Source organism: Aedes aegypti, chromosome 3 (genome assembly GCF_002204515.2).
Source record: "Aedes aegypti strain LVP_AGWG chromosome 3, AaegL5.0 Primary Assembly, whole genome shotgun sequence".
Lineage (NCBI taxonomy): Eukaryota > Metazoa > Arthropoda > Insecta > Diptera > Culicidae > Aedes > Aedes aegypti.
In genome coordinates, this window is record NC_035109.1 from 382,735,239 (window position 1) to 382,756,153 (window position 20,915).

Consider the following 20,915-nt stretch of genomic DNA (forward strand, 5'->3'; position numbering starts at 1 on the left):
AATAACAAATAAATAAAATCAATACAAATCTGTTAAAACTAAGAAATTTGTGGGAACCATAATTATTGGGACCGGCATTACTTCTGTAAAAGAAGTATTTGCTAGGCCCCCCCTAGGCCCCCTCCAGAAAAAAATTCTAGCTACGCCAATGTGTTGAAGAGCGAAAGAGAGAGAATTTCGTCGTTAGTTGAACAATGTGAATACCATATTGAAAGACGCATTATACACCTAATTATTTGATGGAACGATTCGAAATATTGTTCAAACCCGCTGAACGACGATGAATTCCAGAGGATTGATCATACCGCAATCCTTCAACTAATTTCCTCAATAATTCCCCTCAAGACTTGATTAAACTGGAGATGAACTTGTTTCCCAATAATTTCGCCTCCCGAGGATTGATTGTTTCAGCAGTGCGAACGAGATGGAGACGTAATGTGCAGGCTTGGGTATTTATCTATTTTCTAGAATGACTTTTAATTAGGGCGTATTTCTCAGATATCTGGATTGTTGGCCCAAAGCGGTTTTAAAAACATATTACTTGATTCTAGGGATTATACGTTATAGGTTCACCGTTGCTCGAAACGGGCAGACCAAGATGAAACAGGAAACTTTTGTCTGTGCAAAAGCATAGTACAAAGAGTTGTCAATTTTCCAAACGCAAAAACGTTCCATTTAATCGTTCCTTAAGTAGAAGTGACAGTTCGCTCCTATTAAATTAGGTGCAGTTGTCAAAGTTCTACCGCTGGCTTCGAAATCATTCCATTTTTGAAGCAAACAATTCAATCGCAGTATGCTGAAAAGAGAAAACGCTATGAAAATAGCAACAGACGACAATCATCAAGACGGTATCCAAGGTATCATTGAAGTCTACTGATGATTTATCAGTGCAAATCGGTAATGTGACAGCTGTGGTAGCTTTTCTTTGAACCGTAAAACGGAAAGTTTTCCCTAAAATTGCAATACTATTCAAACTTTTATTAGAAAAAATGGATCAAAATTAGAAGCTTGATATTTTTGATCACGTTTGACGCCCAGATAACATTGTGGTTGTTATAACTTTTATCATACAAACAGAGAACAATATTTAAATTTCAACGTAGCGTAAACAGAAGAGTATAGTTAAATTCAAACATATTCATCTATTGTCACAGCATCACGTTTGATCGTGTAAATTTTAAGCGCCGCTTTCGATTGAAAAATAAACGGTTTGTCATTTACATTTCAGTTTATTCTGATGCTCCAAATATGTGCATTAAAATAAATTGAAATTTACAACATATTTTTAGCTGTGCATCATTCCATATGAATCACTTCAATAGTGCACGAAAAGGCTGTATACATACAAAAATGGAGGCTCTATACGCTCTTGGCATGGCTTTTTCAGACTTTCTGTGATCAGCAATACGATGCCACAAAATTTGGAGGAAATTAAGAAAATAGTGTTCAGCGAGTTTCGAATACGGGACCTTTGGATTCAGCTTGGGTGGCAACTTTTGATAAGTTACAGCGATTGCATTTGATGCTGCTCTGTATTGACATATGATCTGTCAGTTTATAAAACTTGACGCGATTCAATGTTGCACTGTTTGCGACATGTTTGGTTGCCAACATAGGTTGTCGTTAATGAATCGTTGTTGGGAATCATATACAAGTTGTGCTGGCATTCAGTACGTTTAATTTGGCATATTGTGCGATTATGATTTTGGACGTACGAATATATGATTTTGGACGCACAGTTTTATGCGATACGTGGTTCACTGAGCGTTCATTTAGTCGACAAAAACGCCCCATGGTTTTACTTTGTAACACTGGGGTAGTTATTCTAGGCTAAATAATGCAATACAAAAACAATATAACGTATTGTAAAATCACACTGTTTATTTTTCCGAACACGTTGGTTCAGGCGGTTTCGTACTCTTCTTGTACTCTGTTTTTCGTGTGCAAACCGAAACGCTCGAAACTGAACAGAACGATGACACAAACGAAGAGACAGAAAATTGTTAATATCCACGCTTACCAATTTCTACTTATCGTGTCTTGTTGTTTAATGTAGTAAAGTCCTTGATTTTTTCATAAATTACCGCTAATGTTATTTAAGTATGTATATTAGTTGATCTGCTTAAACGAAACATTTATTCAAGCCTCAAGGGTCTTGAGATTTGAACCAAGAAGTTCCATATATGATCGTAGAAATTTATCCACGTGGATTTCAACAGTTCCCTGTCTCAGAGCTGCCAAGATGATTTGATAGAAAATCTGTATCCAGAGGTTAAAAAATCTGTGTCCATACAAAAAAATCTGTGTTCATACAAAATTGTTGAAAGTAAATCTGTGTGCCATACAATTGAATCTGGTGTCAGAATAAAAAATATCTGTGTAATACAGAGAAATCTGTACATCTGGCCCTGCCCTGTCTGCTTGCTTCGTGCCATTATTTGAACCCAAGTTTGAACCAAAGTTTGAACCGAAGTACACATGTAGCTGGAAATTTTGAAGATGTTATAGGGGAAAAGCACTAATTTCGACGTACAAGAAATCTGTGCCAGTTTTTGGCTTTCCTTACAAAGTAGGCCTAAGTCGTATAAATGGGCCGAAAATTAGTGCTCTTCCCCTAGCAGATTCTAAGTCAATCTAAGCAACCGGAAGTTCATGTACATGATCAAAGCTGTGAGAGAGGAGACAGCTGGCTTAGATTGGGAGCTCCCAAAAATCAAAGGAACCTGTCACCAACTGTCACTGGAAACCCGCACATCTGAAGGGATGAGCCGTTAGGGAAAACCGTTAGAATTCAAGTAAACGTAATTGAAATTTCTAGGTGATTTTCGATGATTCCACCTATCCTTTTTCATAGTGAATAAAAAATAGTGAATATGATTTTCACCAAAATACGTTCCGTTGTGCACAATTTTGGAATTAAAAAAGAAGTCAAAGAAGACAAGATAACATGCCAGCTTGGCAGTGAGCTGTCTCCTCTCTCTTTTAGGATCAAACCGCCCATAGCGAAAGTTATCCGTTCTTTTTCTTCTTCATTCTTAGTCCAACTGTTAAGGCTCCCCCAACTCTACGCGACTTTTTACGGCGACCGCGACAAAAAATTGTCGCGATTTCGTTGTTCTGTCGCTGCAAGCACTCTTCTATGGAACCATCTTGACTGACACGATGCGAATCGCTGCGTAATCGCGTCGCTGTGGCTTAGACGCGCTCATCAAACAGTGCATGCAGCGAAAAAGAAGCGAAATCGCGGCGATTGTCTGTCGCTGTCGCCGTAAAAAGTCGCTTAGATCTGGGGGAGCCTTTAAGCCTGATTTTCTGCTAAAAAGGAATCGCTAATGGAATTTATTATCGATTCCTTGCAGAAATTTTCTACAGCGAATCCCGTTTGAAACGACATTTCTTTTCAACTGCGTGCTGCGATCAGAAAAAGATGCTTTCTTGATCGATTGCTTGCAGAAATTTATCATGCATCAAGATAGGCCAAGAAATTACTTGTCAGCAGCGATTCAGGCTTTAAGCGTACTAAGGGGTCGTACACTAATTATGTCACGCTCCAAGAGGGGGGAGTCAAGTATAGCGTGACAGCCCTTACAAAAATTTCCGAGAATTCATACAAAAAACGTGACAAGAGGGGGGGAGGGGGTTTAAAAATTCGAAATTCAGCGTGACATAATTTGTGTACCATCCCTAACCTGAGAGAGACTCGCGAAGAGGAAAAATATCAACGTCATATGCAGCCCAGATTCCACTGTCACAAAACGTCAAATGCAGCCCGTCGTTTAATGGCTGAAAAAGTGACAAGTATTGTATAATTAAAATATTAAATAAACTACAGCCTCCTCTCCAGATATCGATATCGAGGGGACCATCGAGATAGGGAGAGATCGATACGAAGATCATTAATTTAATAAACACTAGATTGAAAATCACTCCGTTACTAGGAAAATAATAAACAAACAATCATCATTTCGAGTTTCCAAATTGTTCTGAATCTAAAATCTGGTCTAGTACCCTTTGATAATGTTCATATCGACATATGGAGAGAAAATTGGGAACAAAAAATCAATAGGAATACATCAAGATATGGAGATATCGAGATATGGAGAGAGAAATCGTAAGCAGATTGAAGGGACCGAAGCAATCATCGACATAGGGAGAGATATCGAGATGTAGAACATCGAGATGTGGAGAGTCGACTGTATTATTGAAAACCTTAGTTAGCGGAGCAAAGATGCTGATAAATCTAAACACAAGACTACACGCAGAGAAAACAATTTTAATATCAAATGTATTCTGAATCATTACAACAAATTTTCTGTATTATTTGCCGGCTTATAATATCCTTTCATTGTTTCAATAACTGTAAATGATTTAGTTTAAAAATATTTATTGTTGAATTTGACAGCAGGGCATAACACGGTTCAACAAAATAAATATTTCATTTAATGCGTTTTTCTTTTGAAACAACAATATTTTTGCATTAAAATAAAAATTTACTTTTTTATAACAAAGCATAGCTGTTTTTTGATTTTATGACATATTTAATTGAAATGAAAAAGCATTTTATTGGCCGCAGTCCCTTCTATTTTCATTTTATTTTTATTTTGGAATGAAGAAAAACGACTATGGCTTTGAAATACTTAATTTATTTACATTTTTTCATAAATATGTTCTAAATGCTGTAAGTATCTAGGCCACTTTCCAAAAGTATAATCATTGGATTCCTGCTCCGCAAGCGACGGGATGAAATTAGCAGTTCAACTTCCTTCTACTAAATTAGTATCAGCGTTTCAATCTTGTATTCCACTGCAATCATTAAAAACATCTAATTAGAAAAAAATATTAAAGAAATGGGCATAACTTACCGAGAATAGTTTTGATCGTTGTTTCATATGTTCCAAAACAATTGATTGAAACTTTCCTGAGAAAGAAGAAAGGATGTTTCCGCGTCGGACATTTTCACTTTTGTTTAGAGCAAAAAACAAAATGGCGGGTCACTGTACACTCCAACAGTGGAAATAATAGGAACAAATAAATCTTCTAGTTGAAATGAAATTAGTTTTTGTTGTTTTAAAAATATATCTGATGGAGAATGCTATCCGTAATTTCAACAATATTTCTGATTTGTTTTGATAAAAATCATTGTAGTTTCAGCACAGTTTATTCAATTACAACAAATTGACAGTGCTTGTTGAAAATAACAAAAACAATTATTGTTTTGAATGGCTGTTAATTTTCTGCGTGTAGTTATTTATAATGTCCGTTACGTTTTCTGGTATGAAATATTACTCAAAAGGCCGTTTATGCTTCGGTGTCGTTTTTCGCTGAGATGTTCATGTGAGAGTTTGAAGGGCTTGCGCATGATTGATGTAAACACTGAGTGGGACGAGAAAAAAAAAACTCAGCAATCGCAGAAGAAGAAGACCGTCTTCGCGAGTCTCATCTCAGATAGTAACAAACTGCCGTTCTACGCATATTTGCCCCACGGTCCATGGAACATGGGACAAGTAGGCGTAGAAGAGCAGCAAACCAAGCCGCTGCGCGTAATTGATAACCTCATCATTTTATTCCAAGAATTTTTTGTATTCCTTACGAATGTTCTAGGGGTCACTACGGCTGTAAGCACACAGTTGTTAAGCAAGATCATGCTAAGTGTCGTGCACTCGATTTCAGCCAGTCACTAATCTTCTCATAAAAGAAATTCTCTCAATTTTTCTAGTTGCTAAAGGATACTTTGCATGGCACATGATATACAAATGCTAAAATAGTAAATTGACATAGAAAGCTCTTACTTTATAACTGTGTTACTGTGGAAGAATACTAAGCGCAGAAGTTGGTTCTGTTCCAGTTGGGAAGTATCGTCAGAGAATAAGAAAGAAGAGGAAGACAAATGGGTGTTCTAGATCAGATGGATATGAGCGTCGATTTGAATCCAGAAGGATTTAAATTTTGAATTATTTTTTGGACAAATTTCAAAAATAGCAAAATAAATACTAAAATTTACGAGCGAAAGGTTCAAAACTCATATTGACTTGAATATAGCTGTATGATTGAGGTCACAAACAATTATTGGCACCAGCGCTAAGTCCTGATTGCCTAGATTATTTCATGTGATTTCTTCATAAAAGTATGCAAATTTTGATATGTCGTATGACTGAGCCCTAAGAAAAGTGTAAATTAACCACACTACCGGGACCTCTGTAGGGAAAGTGCTTGTTTCTAATAGAAAAACGAGAAATTTGTATAGTTCTATCGCACAATATCAAAAATAGGGATGCAATCTATAGCAGCCACATGGATTTAGACTAAAGTAGATAAATTTTCACATATTTTCATCGCTATCAAAAAGTGATGCAAATGTTCATTTTACCTGCAATATTTGGGTAAATTGAACAGCGGTAGGTGGTAAAACGAACACCATGCAAAAAACGTGAGCAAAACAAATATTTCTGAAAATTTTCATTGCCCCAGACGGATTCCATGTCAAATCAGTCAATCACAGAACTCGACCATCTTCGATTTGGATTAAATTTTGCACATGTTTTTGGTATGGTAGAATAAGTGATTTCCATAGAAAAATTGATCATTTTGACTCAAGTGTAACTTTTGAAAATGGCCTATAATTTTTTGCATGGAACTTATTTGAAAAATTCTAACTCCAAAACTGTTGATTTTAGAGAAAAGTGTTCTATGAAGAAGTTGTAGTGAGTCGTTTGGACTATAAGAAAAACATATACACTGAATATTTTTTTTATTTATTTTCATAAAAAAATCAAGAATAAATTTTAAATTTTGAATTACACAAAAACCCCACTTTTAATATTTTTTAAATTTTCACCATAGAATCTTGATAGTAAACAGATGTTTGGGACAAAGTTTCATGATGGAGAAATTTTTAATAAAAAAGTTTTTCTAAGAACAACTTTTGGTCGATTTTCAAAATTTTGATTTTTTTTTGTCAAAATAAATACGTTCTGATGATACAGTAAGCATCTTGAAGTGATTCTAAGCCAAAATGATTATATGAATAATTTCTCTAGAAGTAGCCATTTTCAAATTATATCAAGTTTAATGCAAAAAATATTGTTTAAATATTAGAATAGGCCGTTTTTATAAGTTATTCGCGTTTCTCCATAAATAATAATATGTTTTCGAGAGTAAAGACCATATTTCTTTCCGCTTACTTATTTTCCTTGATGGAAAATCGCGAATAACTAATGAAAATGGCCTATTTTAATATTTAAACAATATTTTTTGCATTAAACTTGATATAAGTTGAAAATGGCTACTTCTAGAGAAATTATTCATATAATCATTATGGCTGAGAATCATTTCAAGATGCTTACTGTATCATCAGAACGTATTTATTTTGACAATAAATCAAAATTTTAAAAATCGACCAAAAGTTGTTCTTAGAAAAACTTTTTTAATAAAAATTTCTCCATCATGAAACTTTGTCCCAAACATCTGTTTACTATCAAGATTTTATGGTGAAAATTTAAGAAATATTAAAAATAGGGTTTTTGTGTAATTCAAAATTTAAGTTTTATTCTTGATTTTTTTATGAAAATTAATAAAATATTTTTTCAGTGTATATTTTTTCTTATAGTCCAAACGGTTCACTACAACTTCTTCATAGAACACTTTTCTCTAAAATCAACAGTTTCGGAGTTAGAATTTTTCAAATAAGTTGCATGCAAAAATTTATAGGCCATTTTCAAAAGTTACACTTGAGTCAAAATGATCATTTTTTCTATGGAAAACACTTATTCTACCATACCAAAAACATGTGCAAAATTTAATCCAAATCGAAGACTATCGAGCACGATTTTTATTTTTTTCGACTCATTCTGTATGGAATTCGTCCCCACTGAAAATACATCTATTAATTATTAAAACTCATTCAAAAAGAATTCTAAAGGTATCAGATTTGACATCATATCATAACGATATTCACCTCACTGAAAAACCTTAAGTCTTCCGAGCTAAAAGTAACGTCAGTTCTTATTCTCAAAATTAGTTTTTTCTCGGTAAAAGGCACGGTGTTCATTTTACCACCCCTATTGATTTTACCACCACTTCCCCTACAGAAAAAAATATTTAATTTTCAATGTGATGTAAACTGAAGTCTACTTTAAAAATAAATCAAATTCGTGTGTTGTTACAGCATCACGTAAACTTAAATGAATATACATTCAATTTTTAATTAAAAATGATTGAATATTATATGATCGTGTAAAATTAAAGTGAATTCGATTGAAAAATAAAGGATTTGTCGTTGAAATTTAGGTTTATTTTGATGCTCCAAATATGTGCATGAAAATAAACTCAAATTTACAACATTTTTAGCTGTGTGGTTTAGGTACCTACACCATTCACCGGAAAGGCTAATCTGACGATTATTAGATGGTTTGACTACAATTTTTATTTGATTTCTTTGTAACTTATCACGAACATAAAGTAATGTATACCAGAAAGAGTTGGAACGGCAAATTTAAAAAAATGAATCAAAGCCTTCATAATTTGATAGGCTGTACTATCAATTTCTAAAATATGAATCGTGTCAGACCTGTGTCATGCCTTCTATACCCCTACTAGGGTAGATGTACCAATAGTGTAGGTACTAAGCACGATTGAACTTCATATAACCGCCTAAAGTCAAAAAGCGCGATTATTGTACATGTTAATGTTGTAACGGGAAGTAACAACCATTGATTTAATGAGAAAAATGATTTCATCGCAATAATCCACGGCATGTCAGTGAAAAATAATACTTCCACTAATGGTACACTGTTCCTTTAGTTGCGGTTTTTTTAATTTGTGTTCCTATAGTTGCGGTATCCGTGGGTTTCTTATGGGATCCTCCACTATAGGAACACTTTACCGCAACTATTGGTACAAGTGAGAAAAGTTTTAGCAATTTTAATGATATTTCATCAGTTTTGAAGAAATTTGAACGGTCTTTTCAACTATTCCGTGTATCAACAAGCCAATACGTGGATTGGCAGTGTCGGTTCGGTGGCTAATATAATAAAATCAGTGAAAACGGCACTACCGCAACTATAGGGACACCCCCAACTAAGGGAACACTTACCCTAATAACATTAATTTATGTGCACATATCACTCATGCCAATTTTGTTTGAATTTAGGTTTGCTTGATTTTCTCAATATGCTATAAATCCGCGATCCTTTCAAGTTATGTTCGTCGCTAAAATTAGTGTCTTCAAATACGGCTTCATTACACCGCCAGCTACGGTTTACCCTGTGCAAACATAATCTCGCATCTTAAATAACCAGACTTTTCATTTTTTTTTTCGAGTATCGCCAGTCACAAGTCTACTGCAAACTTTCCATCCACATTTCCCGCATTCCAATCAACTCATCGTTTCTTTTTCAACTTTTTATTCCTCAATTTCTGATGCTGCTTTTGCTTTCAACAACGACGCAGTCACTAACGGACGAGATGCTGGTCGAGCTCAAATCCTGCTTCATGGAGGCATACGACGATAATCAGGACGGGAAGATCGACATCCGAGAGGTAAGTAAAGTGCTGGGTACCGCGACTGTGGGCGAGACGCTATTTTTTCTATTTACACAATGTGACGGAGCTCCGATTTTCCGCCGAAGCATATGAATTAGCTTTTCCCATGACACTAGGCAACACTGGTACATCATTTGGACCTAACTTCAATTCCGTTCATAAGATTTTCGCATAGTTTTTAGGAAAAATTGATTTTTTTATTCACAAATTTTCGAAAAATTCTTTGAATTTCAACAATTTTGTTTTCTAGCATGCGATCACATCTCCATTTCAGAACCTATGACTAGAATGTGTTGAATAGACTTCAATTAGCTCACCCTTGGAATTTATATTATGTAAATTAATATTCGAGAAAGTCTGATTTCATCACAAAGTTCCATAGTTTCAAGAAAAAATATTTTTCAGTGATCAGTGTGAAGCATTGTAAAGTTACGTAAAAGTTATTCATTGACGTTTCCGAGGGAAGCGCGTGCGATTGCCTCGAAGCTTTTCGAATCGTTCCATGCCTGTTGTGTTGAAATCCTCAAAAGTTTGAGCAACTTCTTCCGGCTCATGCTTTTGTTGAAATTGGCAATGAATATCAAAATAACGTTTCGCCAGTTCGACTTGAACACTTTTCAGCACTTGTTTATCTAGGGAAGGGCACTTTTTAGACACAGCATCCATCTAATCTTGACAGCCTTGGCATCTTTTGTGGGGAAGTTTTTCTTCCTTGGGCTAATTCAGACAAATGTCGAAAATCTTACCAACTTTTAGACTGGTAGCCGCTGTGAAGGCGCCAACTAAATCAATCGGTAGTATCAACAGAGTTTTGCTTTGCCATTCCATCGTCAGTCCAGCATGCATGCTGTCCAGTGTGGGTGAGGGACAATTTTCCAATATCATAAAATATTGGCTGTCCTTGTGCTTCGTTCCGGAATTTGTTATTTCTACCGACGAGCAATAGAACACATTTTTTTCGCATTCAGAGGAAACTTTCAAAGTTTTCAAATATGTCTTAGCGTCATCGTTCGAACATGCGTTAAAATGTATTTTCTGATTCAAAGCTCTTGTCATCCTTTCATTCAGCATTACGTATATAAGCCCTAGAAATTTTCCACATACCACCGGAAACGTATTCGGTGCAGTGCTAGTACAGTCGTTCCTCCATGTGGGATGCTGAAATTGCGTTGTAACTATTCAGAAAGACTGAGGGTCATGGGTTCGAATTCCACCGTTTGAGGTTCTCTTCGGGTTAGAAACTTTCTCGGCTTTCGATGGGGGCCTTATGTGATATACACATGCAAAATTTAGAATGGTCTACAAAATGCTTGACGTCAAATAAATAAATAAATCTGGTACTACTCTTAAATAAATAAATAAATAAATAAATAAATAAAATGGCCATTTGTCAAACAAAGCACTCAGTTATTAACTGTGGAAGTGCTCATAAGTACACTAAGCAGAGAAGCAGATTCTATCCCAGTTGGGACATAATTTCATAAAAAGAAGCATGCTTACTCACACTGAAATCTCCAATTACCGTTTTGATTCGAATACCGGACAGCTTCAAATTTCGGACACTCTACTTTGTATGGGAAAGATTTCACTCGAAATGTTTCAAAATGCGCCGTCGGAAAGTTCCCAATTTGAAAGATGATTTTTATAAACAATTCACATAGCAATCCATGAAAATTTACAATGTTCAATTAGTGTTGACGTCTTTCTAACGGTTAAGTGCGTTTAATTAATGATTTAACTATTCTGATTGTGCTTTTCAAGAGCTGTCCGGAATTCGAATCAAAGTGTCCGGAATATGAAGCGAAAGTGTGGTTGTGTCCGGAATAAAAAACATGATATGGCCGGACATTTTTATTGATTAAAGTGAATTAAAGATGTGGAATTCGAATCTTCACCCACCATTCTAAATTTAAGTGTTTGCAAAGCCTGATTACGCTAATGTTTTTTTACAGAACGATTCAATTTATATGTGTAGTGATTAGTTGTAGTTCACTGAAGCCTTAAGTGTCCGTAATATGAATCAAAACGGTACGTAATGGGTTGGAGGTAGGTTAATAGAATTAACGTGCTTTTGTAATGCTCCAATTTGCGCGTTACTTCAACGTGGCATTACTCTTGGTAGAATTGAATTCAAACGGCTGTCTTGGTGCTATGGAATAGGGGTGGGCGTTTTGCCCCACGAGTTGATTAAAGTATAGGTCCTTCAATAAGCTTTTTAAGGACAAATTTAACATATTTTTTGAAAGTAATACAAACTATAACAGTGTACAAGTTAAGTCTCGTCGATAGTTTCAGAAATTTGGTTATTTTTCTACCTAAAAGTGGTCTTGAAAATCGCACAAAATTACAACTGACGGATTTCACACCAACTCGACAAAGGGATTGGCAGCACCCCTTCAGAATTCAATGAAACTTTCTGGATGTGAAGACTATGTGAAACTAAGATACTTTGCATACTTTGTTTTTTTTTCAAAATAGATCTAGACTAACATTTGGAAAGGGTCAAAGTTTTTTTTAACTTTTTTTATAAACCCGTATAACTCGAAAACGTTAAGACCTACAAAAAGTGTTGTATGAGGGACTGTCGTGAAATTTCCTGACGTTTTAGTAAAAAATATTAAAAAAATAAAAACAAATTTTCTACACTGAAAAAAAATTATTCAAAACTTCAAAGTCGATTTAAAAAAAACGGCCACTTCAGATTTTGATCATCCTTAAGCAAAAAGTTTCGTAATTAAATTTACTAAAAGTCGTCCATACATTGCAAATTGGGCATATTTTAGAGAAAAAAGTTTTTCTAACATCGAAATTTTCAAGTCCCAAAGATTTTTTTTTACTTTTTTTATAAATCCGTATAACTCGAAAACGGCAAGACCTACAAAAAAGTGTTGTATGGGGGACTGTCGTGAAATTTCCTGACGTTCAAGTAAAAAATATTAAAAAAATAAAAACACATTTTCTACACTGAAAAAAAAATTATTCAAAACTTCAAAGTCGATTTAAAAAAACGGTCACTTCAGATTTTGATCATCCTTAAGCAAAAAGTTTCGTAATTAAATTTACTAAAAGTCGTCCATACATTGCAAATTGGGCATATTTTAACATATTGTTCATTAGATATATAACAGAAATTTAATTTGGTGATACATGTATCAGTTTGTTTCACTGCCCAGTCGAATAGTTCTCGCGGAGTTGCGAATGTGTTTCCATAGTATTTTGCAAGACTTGTTTTTTTTGCCATTCGCTTGAGAGTGCCACCAATAGCGTCACAGTGGCCTTTGCCTTGGGATGTGGCAAAAAAGTGCCACTCTGCTTCCAATCCATGTATTTTCTTGAAATTACATAAGCTGGCAATTTTTTTCTATTTTTATAATGAACTGCAGCTCCATCTGACTTAAAAATAACTTTTGATTTTTTTAACAAAATTTATCAATTTTGAAATAAATAGCTGAACTGCTACTGTGTCATGGGTCTGATATTATAATAAAACTAACATTTTCCAATTTATTATCTTTTTTATGATAAATTTAGAATTGGGAATTATTCCAGTGATATCCTTGAGCAGCGTTATAATTTTCAGAAAAGTCGCTAATTACCAGTATTTAACCTTGTTTTAAGGAGTATTTTTTGTTTCGTGAAAAAGAAGACTGTTATTTGCAAATAAAATCATGAGTTATGAGCTTATCAACTTTTTTTAGGTAGATAACAATACAAACATATTCATTATTTCTTATTCATCTGGCGTTTAACGCAGATACGTTTAGTAAGTTATTTTTCACAAAACTTTTTCTAGAAGAGAATTTTATGGGATATGGATAAGGTTGTAACTTTTCAATGTTTGCAATACTGTTGTGATACCTTTAGAACCATAAAAATCCGTCGGATTGTTAGACGGAGTTGATTTCCTCATAGGCAGAGGCGAAGTCCATTGATTGCTTTCTTTTAAAAAAAATAATCACTGTATAATTCCGTGTTTTAACTATTCTCAATAAAAATATTCTATTTTCTGATTCTATTTTCTGATTCAAACTCATTTATCACTTGAAAACACGATCATATTTGACGGTTTAAAACAAAATCTTTGAAAAAAAAATTAAGTTTTGGACTTAAAAATTCGAAGTTAGAAAAAAAATTTTCCCTAAAATTTGCCCAATTTGCAATGTATGGACGACTTTTAGTAAATTTATTTACGAAACTTTTTGCTTAAGGATAATCAAAATCTGAAATGGCAGTTTTAAATCGACTTTAAAGTTTTGAATATTTTTTTTTCAGTGTGGAAAATGTGTTTTTGCAATTCCGCATTATATAAGCCTACTTTTCATGAATAGTATGGATAGCATAACGGCCTACTTTTCCTTACAAAACAAACAGTGCTGAAAAGTGCTACTTTTCAGCACTCAAAACGATGCTGAAAAGTAGCACTTTTCAGTATTATTTTGGTGGCAGTAAATTAGTTATCGGTGGCTCTTCATACGCAATTCATCGAATTACTCTGTGGTTCTCAATTAGTTTGTCTACAAGACTACGATTTTATATCCATTGGGTGATCCGTATCCGTTGGTGAGCCATACCGACACGGAATCGGTTCGTCCAGTGAACGTAGAGGTGGTTGGTGAGCCAGATCAAAACTGACCGGAACTTCGTGTTCCCACACGGTTTGGGTAGGAAGTTTGACGCATGGTAAATAACTGTACCTACAACACAAACGAAAACGGCAAGCGGCGTTTTACCTGGTCCGTTCACGAATTAACAATCAAGATCCATTTGAGTTTGAGTGAAGTGAAAAAAAATGTGACATTCATGTTTATGATCATAGATACTACTGCATCACCGCCTACCTGATTGAAAATACTGAGTCGCTGCTACGCATGGCTGTCCATGTGGATTCTCTTTTAAATTTTGATTGTGCTCCAAGAAATAATCCAACTGAAACGACATGTTTCGTAATTGCAAAAAATGTTGTATGCAACTCGTTGCAAAACTCGATTTTTCAGCACTCGTCGTATTTATCCAACTCGGCAAGCCTCGTCGGATAAATGTACGACTATTTTCGAGTTATACGAGTTTATAAAAAAAGTAAAAAAAAAACTTTGGGACTTAAAAAATTCGGTGTTAGAAAAACTTTTTTCTCTAAAATATGCCCAATTTGCAATGTATGGGCGACTTTTAGTAAATTTAATTACGAAACTTTTTGCTTAAGGATGATCAAAATCTGAAGTGGCCGTTTTTTTTAAATCGACTTTAAAGTTTTGAATATTTTTTTTTTTTCAGTGTAGAAAATGTGTTTTTATTTTTTAAATATTTTTCTCTAAAACATCAGGAAATTTCACGACAGTCCCCCATACAACACTTTTTTGTAGGTCTTACCGTTTTTGAGTTATACGGGTTTATAAAAAAAAGTAAAAACAACTTTGACCCTTTCCAAATGTTAGTCTAGATCGATTTTGAAAAAACAAAGTATGCAAAGTATCTTAGTTTCACATACTTTTGACATCCAGAAAGTTTCATTGAATTCTGAAGGGGTGCTGCCAATCGCGTGTCGAGTTGGCGTGAAATCCGTCAACTAAAACAGCGAAAAACGTTTTCATACGGTTTTTTTACGAGTTTCTTGAGAAAAACACATTAAAATATATTATGACAAGCATTTCTATCCATTTACTACAATCTAAGGTGAAAAAATCATTCCAAAACACATCCTTCGTCCAAATCGAGGGTGGAGCGTTTTGCCCCCTATGGGCAAATTACCCCCAGTTCCCTTATGTGATGAGCCAGACCGGTCAACGAGGCGATCGGTTGGCAGTTTTCTCTCTTCTTTCCTTCTATTCGTTGGCGAGGTCTACGACATGGTAACGCAAGGCGTGAAGCGATGTTCAACGCGACGCGTTTGCGTCTGAACAGTTCTGGCAGGCGTCAATGCATAACGCATGGTGAAGCGCGTATACATGTCAATGCGAACGCGATGCGAAGCGCGTGCAGTCGCGTCAAACCATTCCGTGAAGTGGTTTCACGCGCGTTCGATGCTGTTTGATTTTGTTTATGATAGCGTTCTTTGCGAATACTTTAAATTTATTGTTTTTGGTAGATAGTCGTGAAGGATTTGTATATTATCAGGACCATCGTGTACAATTCCTGGAGGCATCTTTCAGTAGATTTTTTTTACTACAGGAGGCTACATGATGTAAGAATCATGGCGCACCAAGTGGCGCATCAGCATCAAGTGACTAAAACTTTGATAAAGCTTTATGGGATACGGGTGGGGGAGGGTTGTTTGTTGATATGTCGTACTTGCCACTCAACATTATTTTCATTTCAATACAAAAAGTATTACCATGGGGAAAAAGTTGTCGAAAAATAGTCGTACCATTTTGATTCATATTACGGACACTCTTCTTTGTTTGGGAAACATTTCACACGAAATGTTTCAATTTGTACCTTTCAAAAGTTTGCACTTTCATGCCTTGTTTTAGTAAGCATTTTTCATCGATATCTATGAAAACTTTCAATGCCTATCTGCCTTAGATGTCTGTTTAGTGGTTTAGCAATTTCAATTGATGGTTTGACTTCTTTATTTATGCTTCTCATGAGCTTTAAAAATTAACTAAAAAAAATTTAAGAATTAAAACGTCCGGAATTCAAGGCAAAAGTAAGAAAACGCCCGGAATAAGAATCATGTAAAGTCCACACATTTTTATTTATTTAAATTCACGCAAAATCTTTACCCACTATTCGAAAACTAAGTGTTTTAAAGGCTCGATAACGCGGAGGAATCATATAAACTGATTCATTGTATAAGCTTTTTGATGAGTTATTCTTCACTGAGGCCTTAAGTGTAATATGAATCATAAAAAATACGTGATTAATGAACAGCCTCAATTCAATTTTTATTTAGTTAAAATGTTGTGAATGATAAGCAATATTTAGCTGGTTTGCTAAAATACCCAGACAACCAAAATGTACGTATAACTAAATCACCTGGAGGCTTTGTATGTGCAAAATTTCACATATAAGATGACGCAAAAAGGCCTTCTACGTACAAAAGTGGAGGCGATATACGTGCATATATTATGTGATGAATAATAGTATACAATTTGAGGGTATAAATTTTCAACCGAACCAACCTATGATCTTTTACGACTTATCCTATGATAACAAATGTTGATTTGACAGCTGTTACGGATTGGTTCGACTTACTTTGTACGAGTGTACGAGACGAAACAAAATGTACAAATGAACTCAGAAAAAAGCGTTTTATGCGAGGAAATTCATCAATCTGATGATTTTATCCACCATGTTTTGCGGTTTTGATGTAGTTTGCATGAATAAACGAGTTATAACGTGAACTTTCATGCGACTCCTGGTTGTCTGGGTATATATTCTATGACTTTTTCTGCCGGATATTCGTGTATGTAGCTGGGGCCAAGCGATTCGAAACGCGTTACTATGTCATATATCGCGTCACACCACGCCTATCTGAAAATCGTTCAAAAACGCCTCACGCACTGCTTGGCGCCTCGCGTTACCATGTCGTCGGCCTATTTGTGTGTGCAGCGTTCATTCCGAGCTGGCGTTGTTGCGCAAAACGAACTAGTTGCGTCTTGTTCGGCGTCCTTCTTCCTTCCTCCGTACGGAGAAACGATTGGTGTGTGATGGTGCGGCCGCAGTGGATTGAAGCTGCTGTGGTGGTGCTGGCAGATTGTCGTGTTTGCCGAAGCGACGATTCCCAGGAGTATGCCGAGAGTTATTTAGAAATAATATTACTTAGAATCAATTCACGATTCGGCGTCACTCCTGGTGGTATACAGGACGATACAAAATGTACAAATAATATGCGAAGTAACTCCTAAATTTTACGATTTTATTCATCGTGTTTTGCGGGTTAGGTGTAGTTCACCAACCAAGAAAGGCAACAGTAGTGTAAACGGATTGATTTTACGGCAACAGACCCGGCAACGAATAAAGGACAACGATTGGAAAGTTGGATCTTGGAACGTGATAACATTGAATGAACCCGCGCGTGTTGGGCTCCTGGCTCGTGAACTGCGGAATGTCGGCGTAAACTTGGCAGCTATCCCGAGAATACGCTAGCCGAAAACCGGAGAAATTGAATTCTGAACGGTTGATCGTATCGCCAACACTTCATTCAAGTATCACATCTACTACAGTGGCGACGACAGAGCATGAAGGGCAAGTTCTTCAACTGATCAGCATATTTGCGCCAACGAACAATGAGCCTGATAACCGGAAGGATGGATTCTATGGGAGTCTAGATAAGGCGGAGAGTGCCGAAAACAAGATGTCAAGATAGTCATCGTCGACGCAAATGCGCAGAACAGAAAAAAAAAGTTCTTCCAACCCGTCATTGGAACGAAAAGCCTACATTCCGTTTCGAATGATTATGACCTGCGGCTAGTAGCCTTCGCTGCTGCTAGAGGGATGGCAATCAGCAGTACCTACTTCGCACGTAAAAACATTCGCAAACACACCCAAGAGGTGGTGCCTGTTCCCAAATAGACCACGTGCAGGTAGATGGACGATATTTCTCAGATGTCATTGATGTCAGGACCACGGCATAAAAATTAACAAGGCAGGCTCTTTACTGATGTAAATATCAAGTTTGATTGTAAACATGTGACGTCACTCCTATCGTACCATATATCTTCCGGACCACTAGCTCATTTTTTTCGCAAATTTGTTCGAGGTGGATAGGAATGACGTCGTCAAGTAGCTGTCAGTTTTCGGAATATATCACCTTCTTAATTTTGTCCACCGTGGTCAGGACCTTCCGAGGCTCTTATATCGACTCGGATCATTATCTCGTTGTAGCTAAAATTCGGGCGCGGTTATCCAGCTTCACGAATTCCACTACAAACAGAACGCTGCGCTTCAATATCCAACGCTTGTCGACTGATGGGATAGCTGCACAGTATCGCTAGCAGCTAGACGAGCAGTTTGGAAGGGTCAACGTTTCTGGAGATGTCAACAGCCAGTGGTTCAATGAAGAGTGCCAGTAAGTGACATACGTGAAGAATGTCACCAGAAGCCGCATGATTGTAACCGGTAGCCGGCTGAACAGAGAGCGGTACAGCTAATCCACTGCACAAAGAAAAGGCAGCACGAAGAAATTGGTTTTGCACTGACATAGCTGAAAAAGTATCAGTATACTTTATGCATGTTAGCGCGTGATACAGTGATACTTTTGCAAGTCAATATACACTATCAATACTGAGATTTATCACTTTTAAATTGAAAGCTGCAATGTTATCTTCTGCTTCTTCTTCTTGGCATTATGTCCCCTCTGGGACAGAGCCTGCTTCTCAGCTTAGTGTTCTTATGAGCACATCCACAGTTATTACCTGAGAGCTTTCTTCGGCAAAGTTGCAATTTTCGCATTCATATATCGTGTGGCAAGTACGATGATACTCTATGCCCAGGGAAGCCAAGGAAATTTTTTATTACGAAAAGATCCTGGACCGACAGGGAATCGAACCCAGACACCTTCAACATGGCTTTACTTTGGAGCCGTGGACTCTAACCGTTCGGCTAAGGAAGGCCCCATATTAAAATTATATGAAACATGAATAAGGTTTTATGTCGACACTTATAGTGACGAACCATCCATAGTTTGTTTAAAAATTACATTAACACAACAAGCATAATATTCTTTTATGTAGTTGACAGTATCATAATTGGAAGCACGACTGTATTTGATCCTTTCATTCATTGTGGCAAAATCTAAATTTAGAAAACGCTCCCACACACCGTTGTCGTCATCGTCGTCGTCGATGGCAGCTCCGTTAGCGGAGCATCTGTCAGTCTGACGAGCTATTATTATAAAGCGCTCCGAAAGGTATCCGCTGCACCATGTGAACTCATACCTGATGGAATTTCACGTGAAAGCAATTTTCGGGAAACTTTATTACGACCGGTTCAGTATGGTGGTGTGGTTGGCTTGGCTGACTAACTGTATGTTGCTAACAACTAATAATTTGAAAGGATTGCAGTTACTGCAATTCGGTATGAGACAATTTTAAGGAGATTTGTCGTTTCCATGGAACTCTATCGTTGTAGGTATTTTTTTGGGAAAGAATTTTTTTTTTCTAGCAATTGCACTACCGTTCCTTACATTTGTTGGCTAGAGTATGATACACGTCATTGTCGGGTGTATTGTAGAGCTCTATCTTTGTCAGGCTTGGGCCGAAAAATTGGGATTCCCAGGCACTGTTCTACTGCGTAAAAGTAACGGATTGCGGTCTTCCACGAGTCCATTAATGGCACTTATTGCAGCTGCAACATGTCACATGGAAGTGTCCTCATCAAATGCTCCAAAGATATTGAAATCTTCAATAACTTCCAACACATTCCCATCGAATAGAGGTAATTAGGGTAAAACCGACACCCTTTGATTTTGCAATTTTCGAGCAGATTTGCATGTTTTTACAAAACCCTTTTTCATAACTTGTGAAATTTTGAGTTTCGGATGACATAACAACTGACGCTACCAAAAAACTTCCAGAATAAATAACAAAAAAATCTCTTGATAGAAGAAATGGCAGTTGCAAAATTTCTAAAACTGCTTCAGAATAGACTGCCTCTTTTTCTCTCTGCAACCAAGTACTTTCTCTTGATAGAATTGATGGTCAAGCAAATTCTCGCTGCCATTTTTTATGACAAGAAGCCAACTCTACTGCTCACATAATTCCAACGAAGTGAAGGCGTGATTATGGCGTTTAAAATGTTTAGTATGGATGAATTAAACGTTTTCTATGTTGTTTATCGAAAATGTTTTATATGTTAAATACTTTCTCATACAATACGACTTTGTTTAAAATGTTGATTATTTGATAAATGTTTGCAAAAATTTCATGTTTAAACCCTGAACCTGCTATGTCTATATCTCTATACCTATATAAACAAAAATGGAATGGTATTTGTATGTCATGAGTTGGTCTGAGAACAGGCTATCGGATTTTGCAAATTCGCTCAAATCAACTTTAATTGTAGCTATACATTAGGGCTAACCTTATATACACCGTTTAAATGCATAAATTTCAGCTTGACCAGCATGATTACTTGAGAAGAATCAACCAAATCATAGACATGAAATGCTAATGGTTGACAAATCCTAATCTTGTTGAAACATCTACATTCAAATTCAGTACTATAATTTCATCATCGACAACACAGATGCTTTAAATTATTTATTCTCCAAACCATAAAACAAATTCCACCATAACAAAAACCGCACTCATCGATTGGAAACTTTCGTGACGTGCATTCCCGGGCCGGATTTCCGTTCTGCAAATGTTTCATTTTCGACACTCGGCTCCGAAGAAATACCATTTATAGTGCCTATTCTACATATCCCGAACGAACAA

The 20,915-nt window shown here is 36.1% G+C and overlaps 1 protein-coding gene across 8 annotated transcripts in view; it reads left to right on the plus strand.

Annotated features, from left to right (window-relative positions):
* Positions 1-20,915, plus strand: part of LOC5566546 (calbindin-32) — a 302,845-nt gene that overhangs the window by 195,291 nt on the left and 86,639 nt on the right. For all 8 annotated transcript variants that reach the window (XM_021853171.1, XM_021853170.1, XM_021853168.1 and 5 more), the window contains one exon: positions 9,448-9,537. In XM_021853171.1, the coding sequence (XP_021708863.1) occupies positions 9,448-9,537 (90 nt within the window). The remainder of the gene's footprint in view (positions 1-9,447; positions 9,538-20,915) is intronic.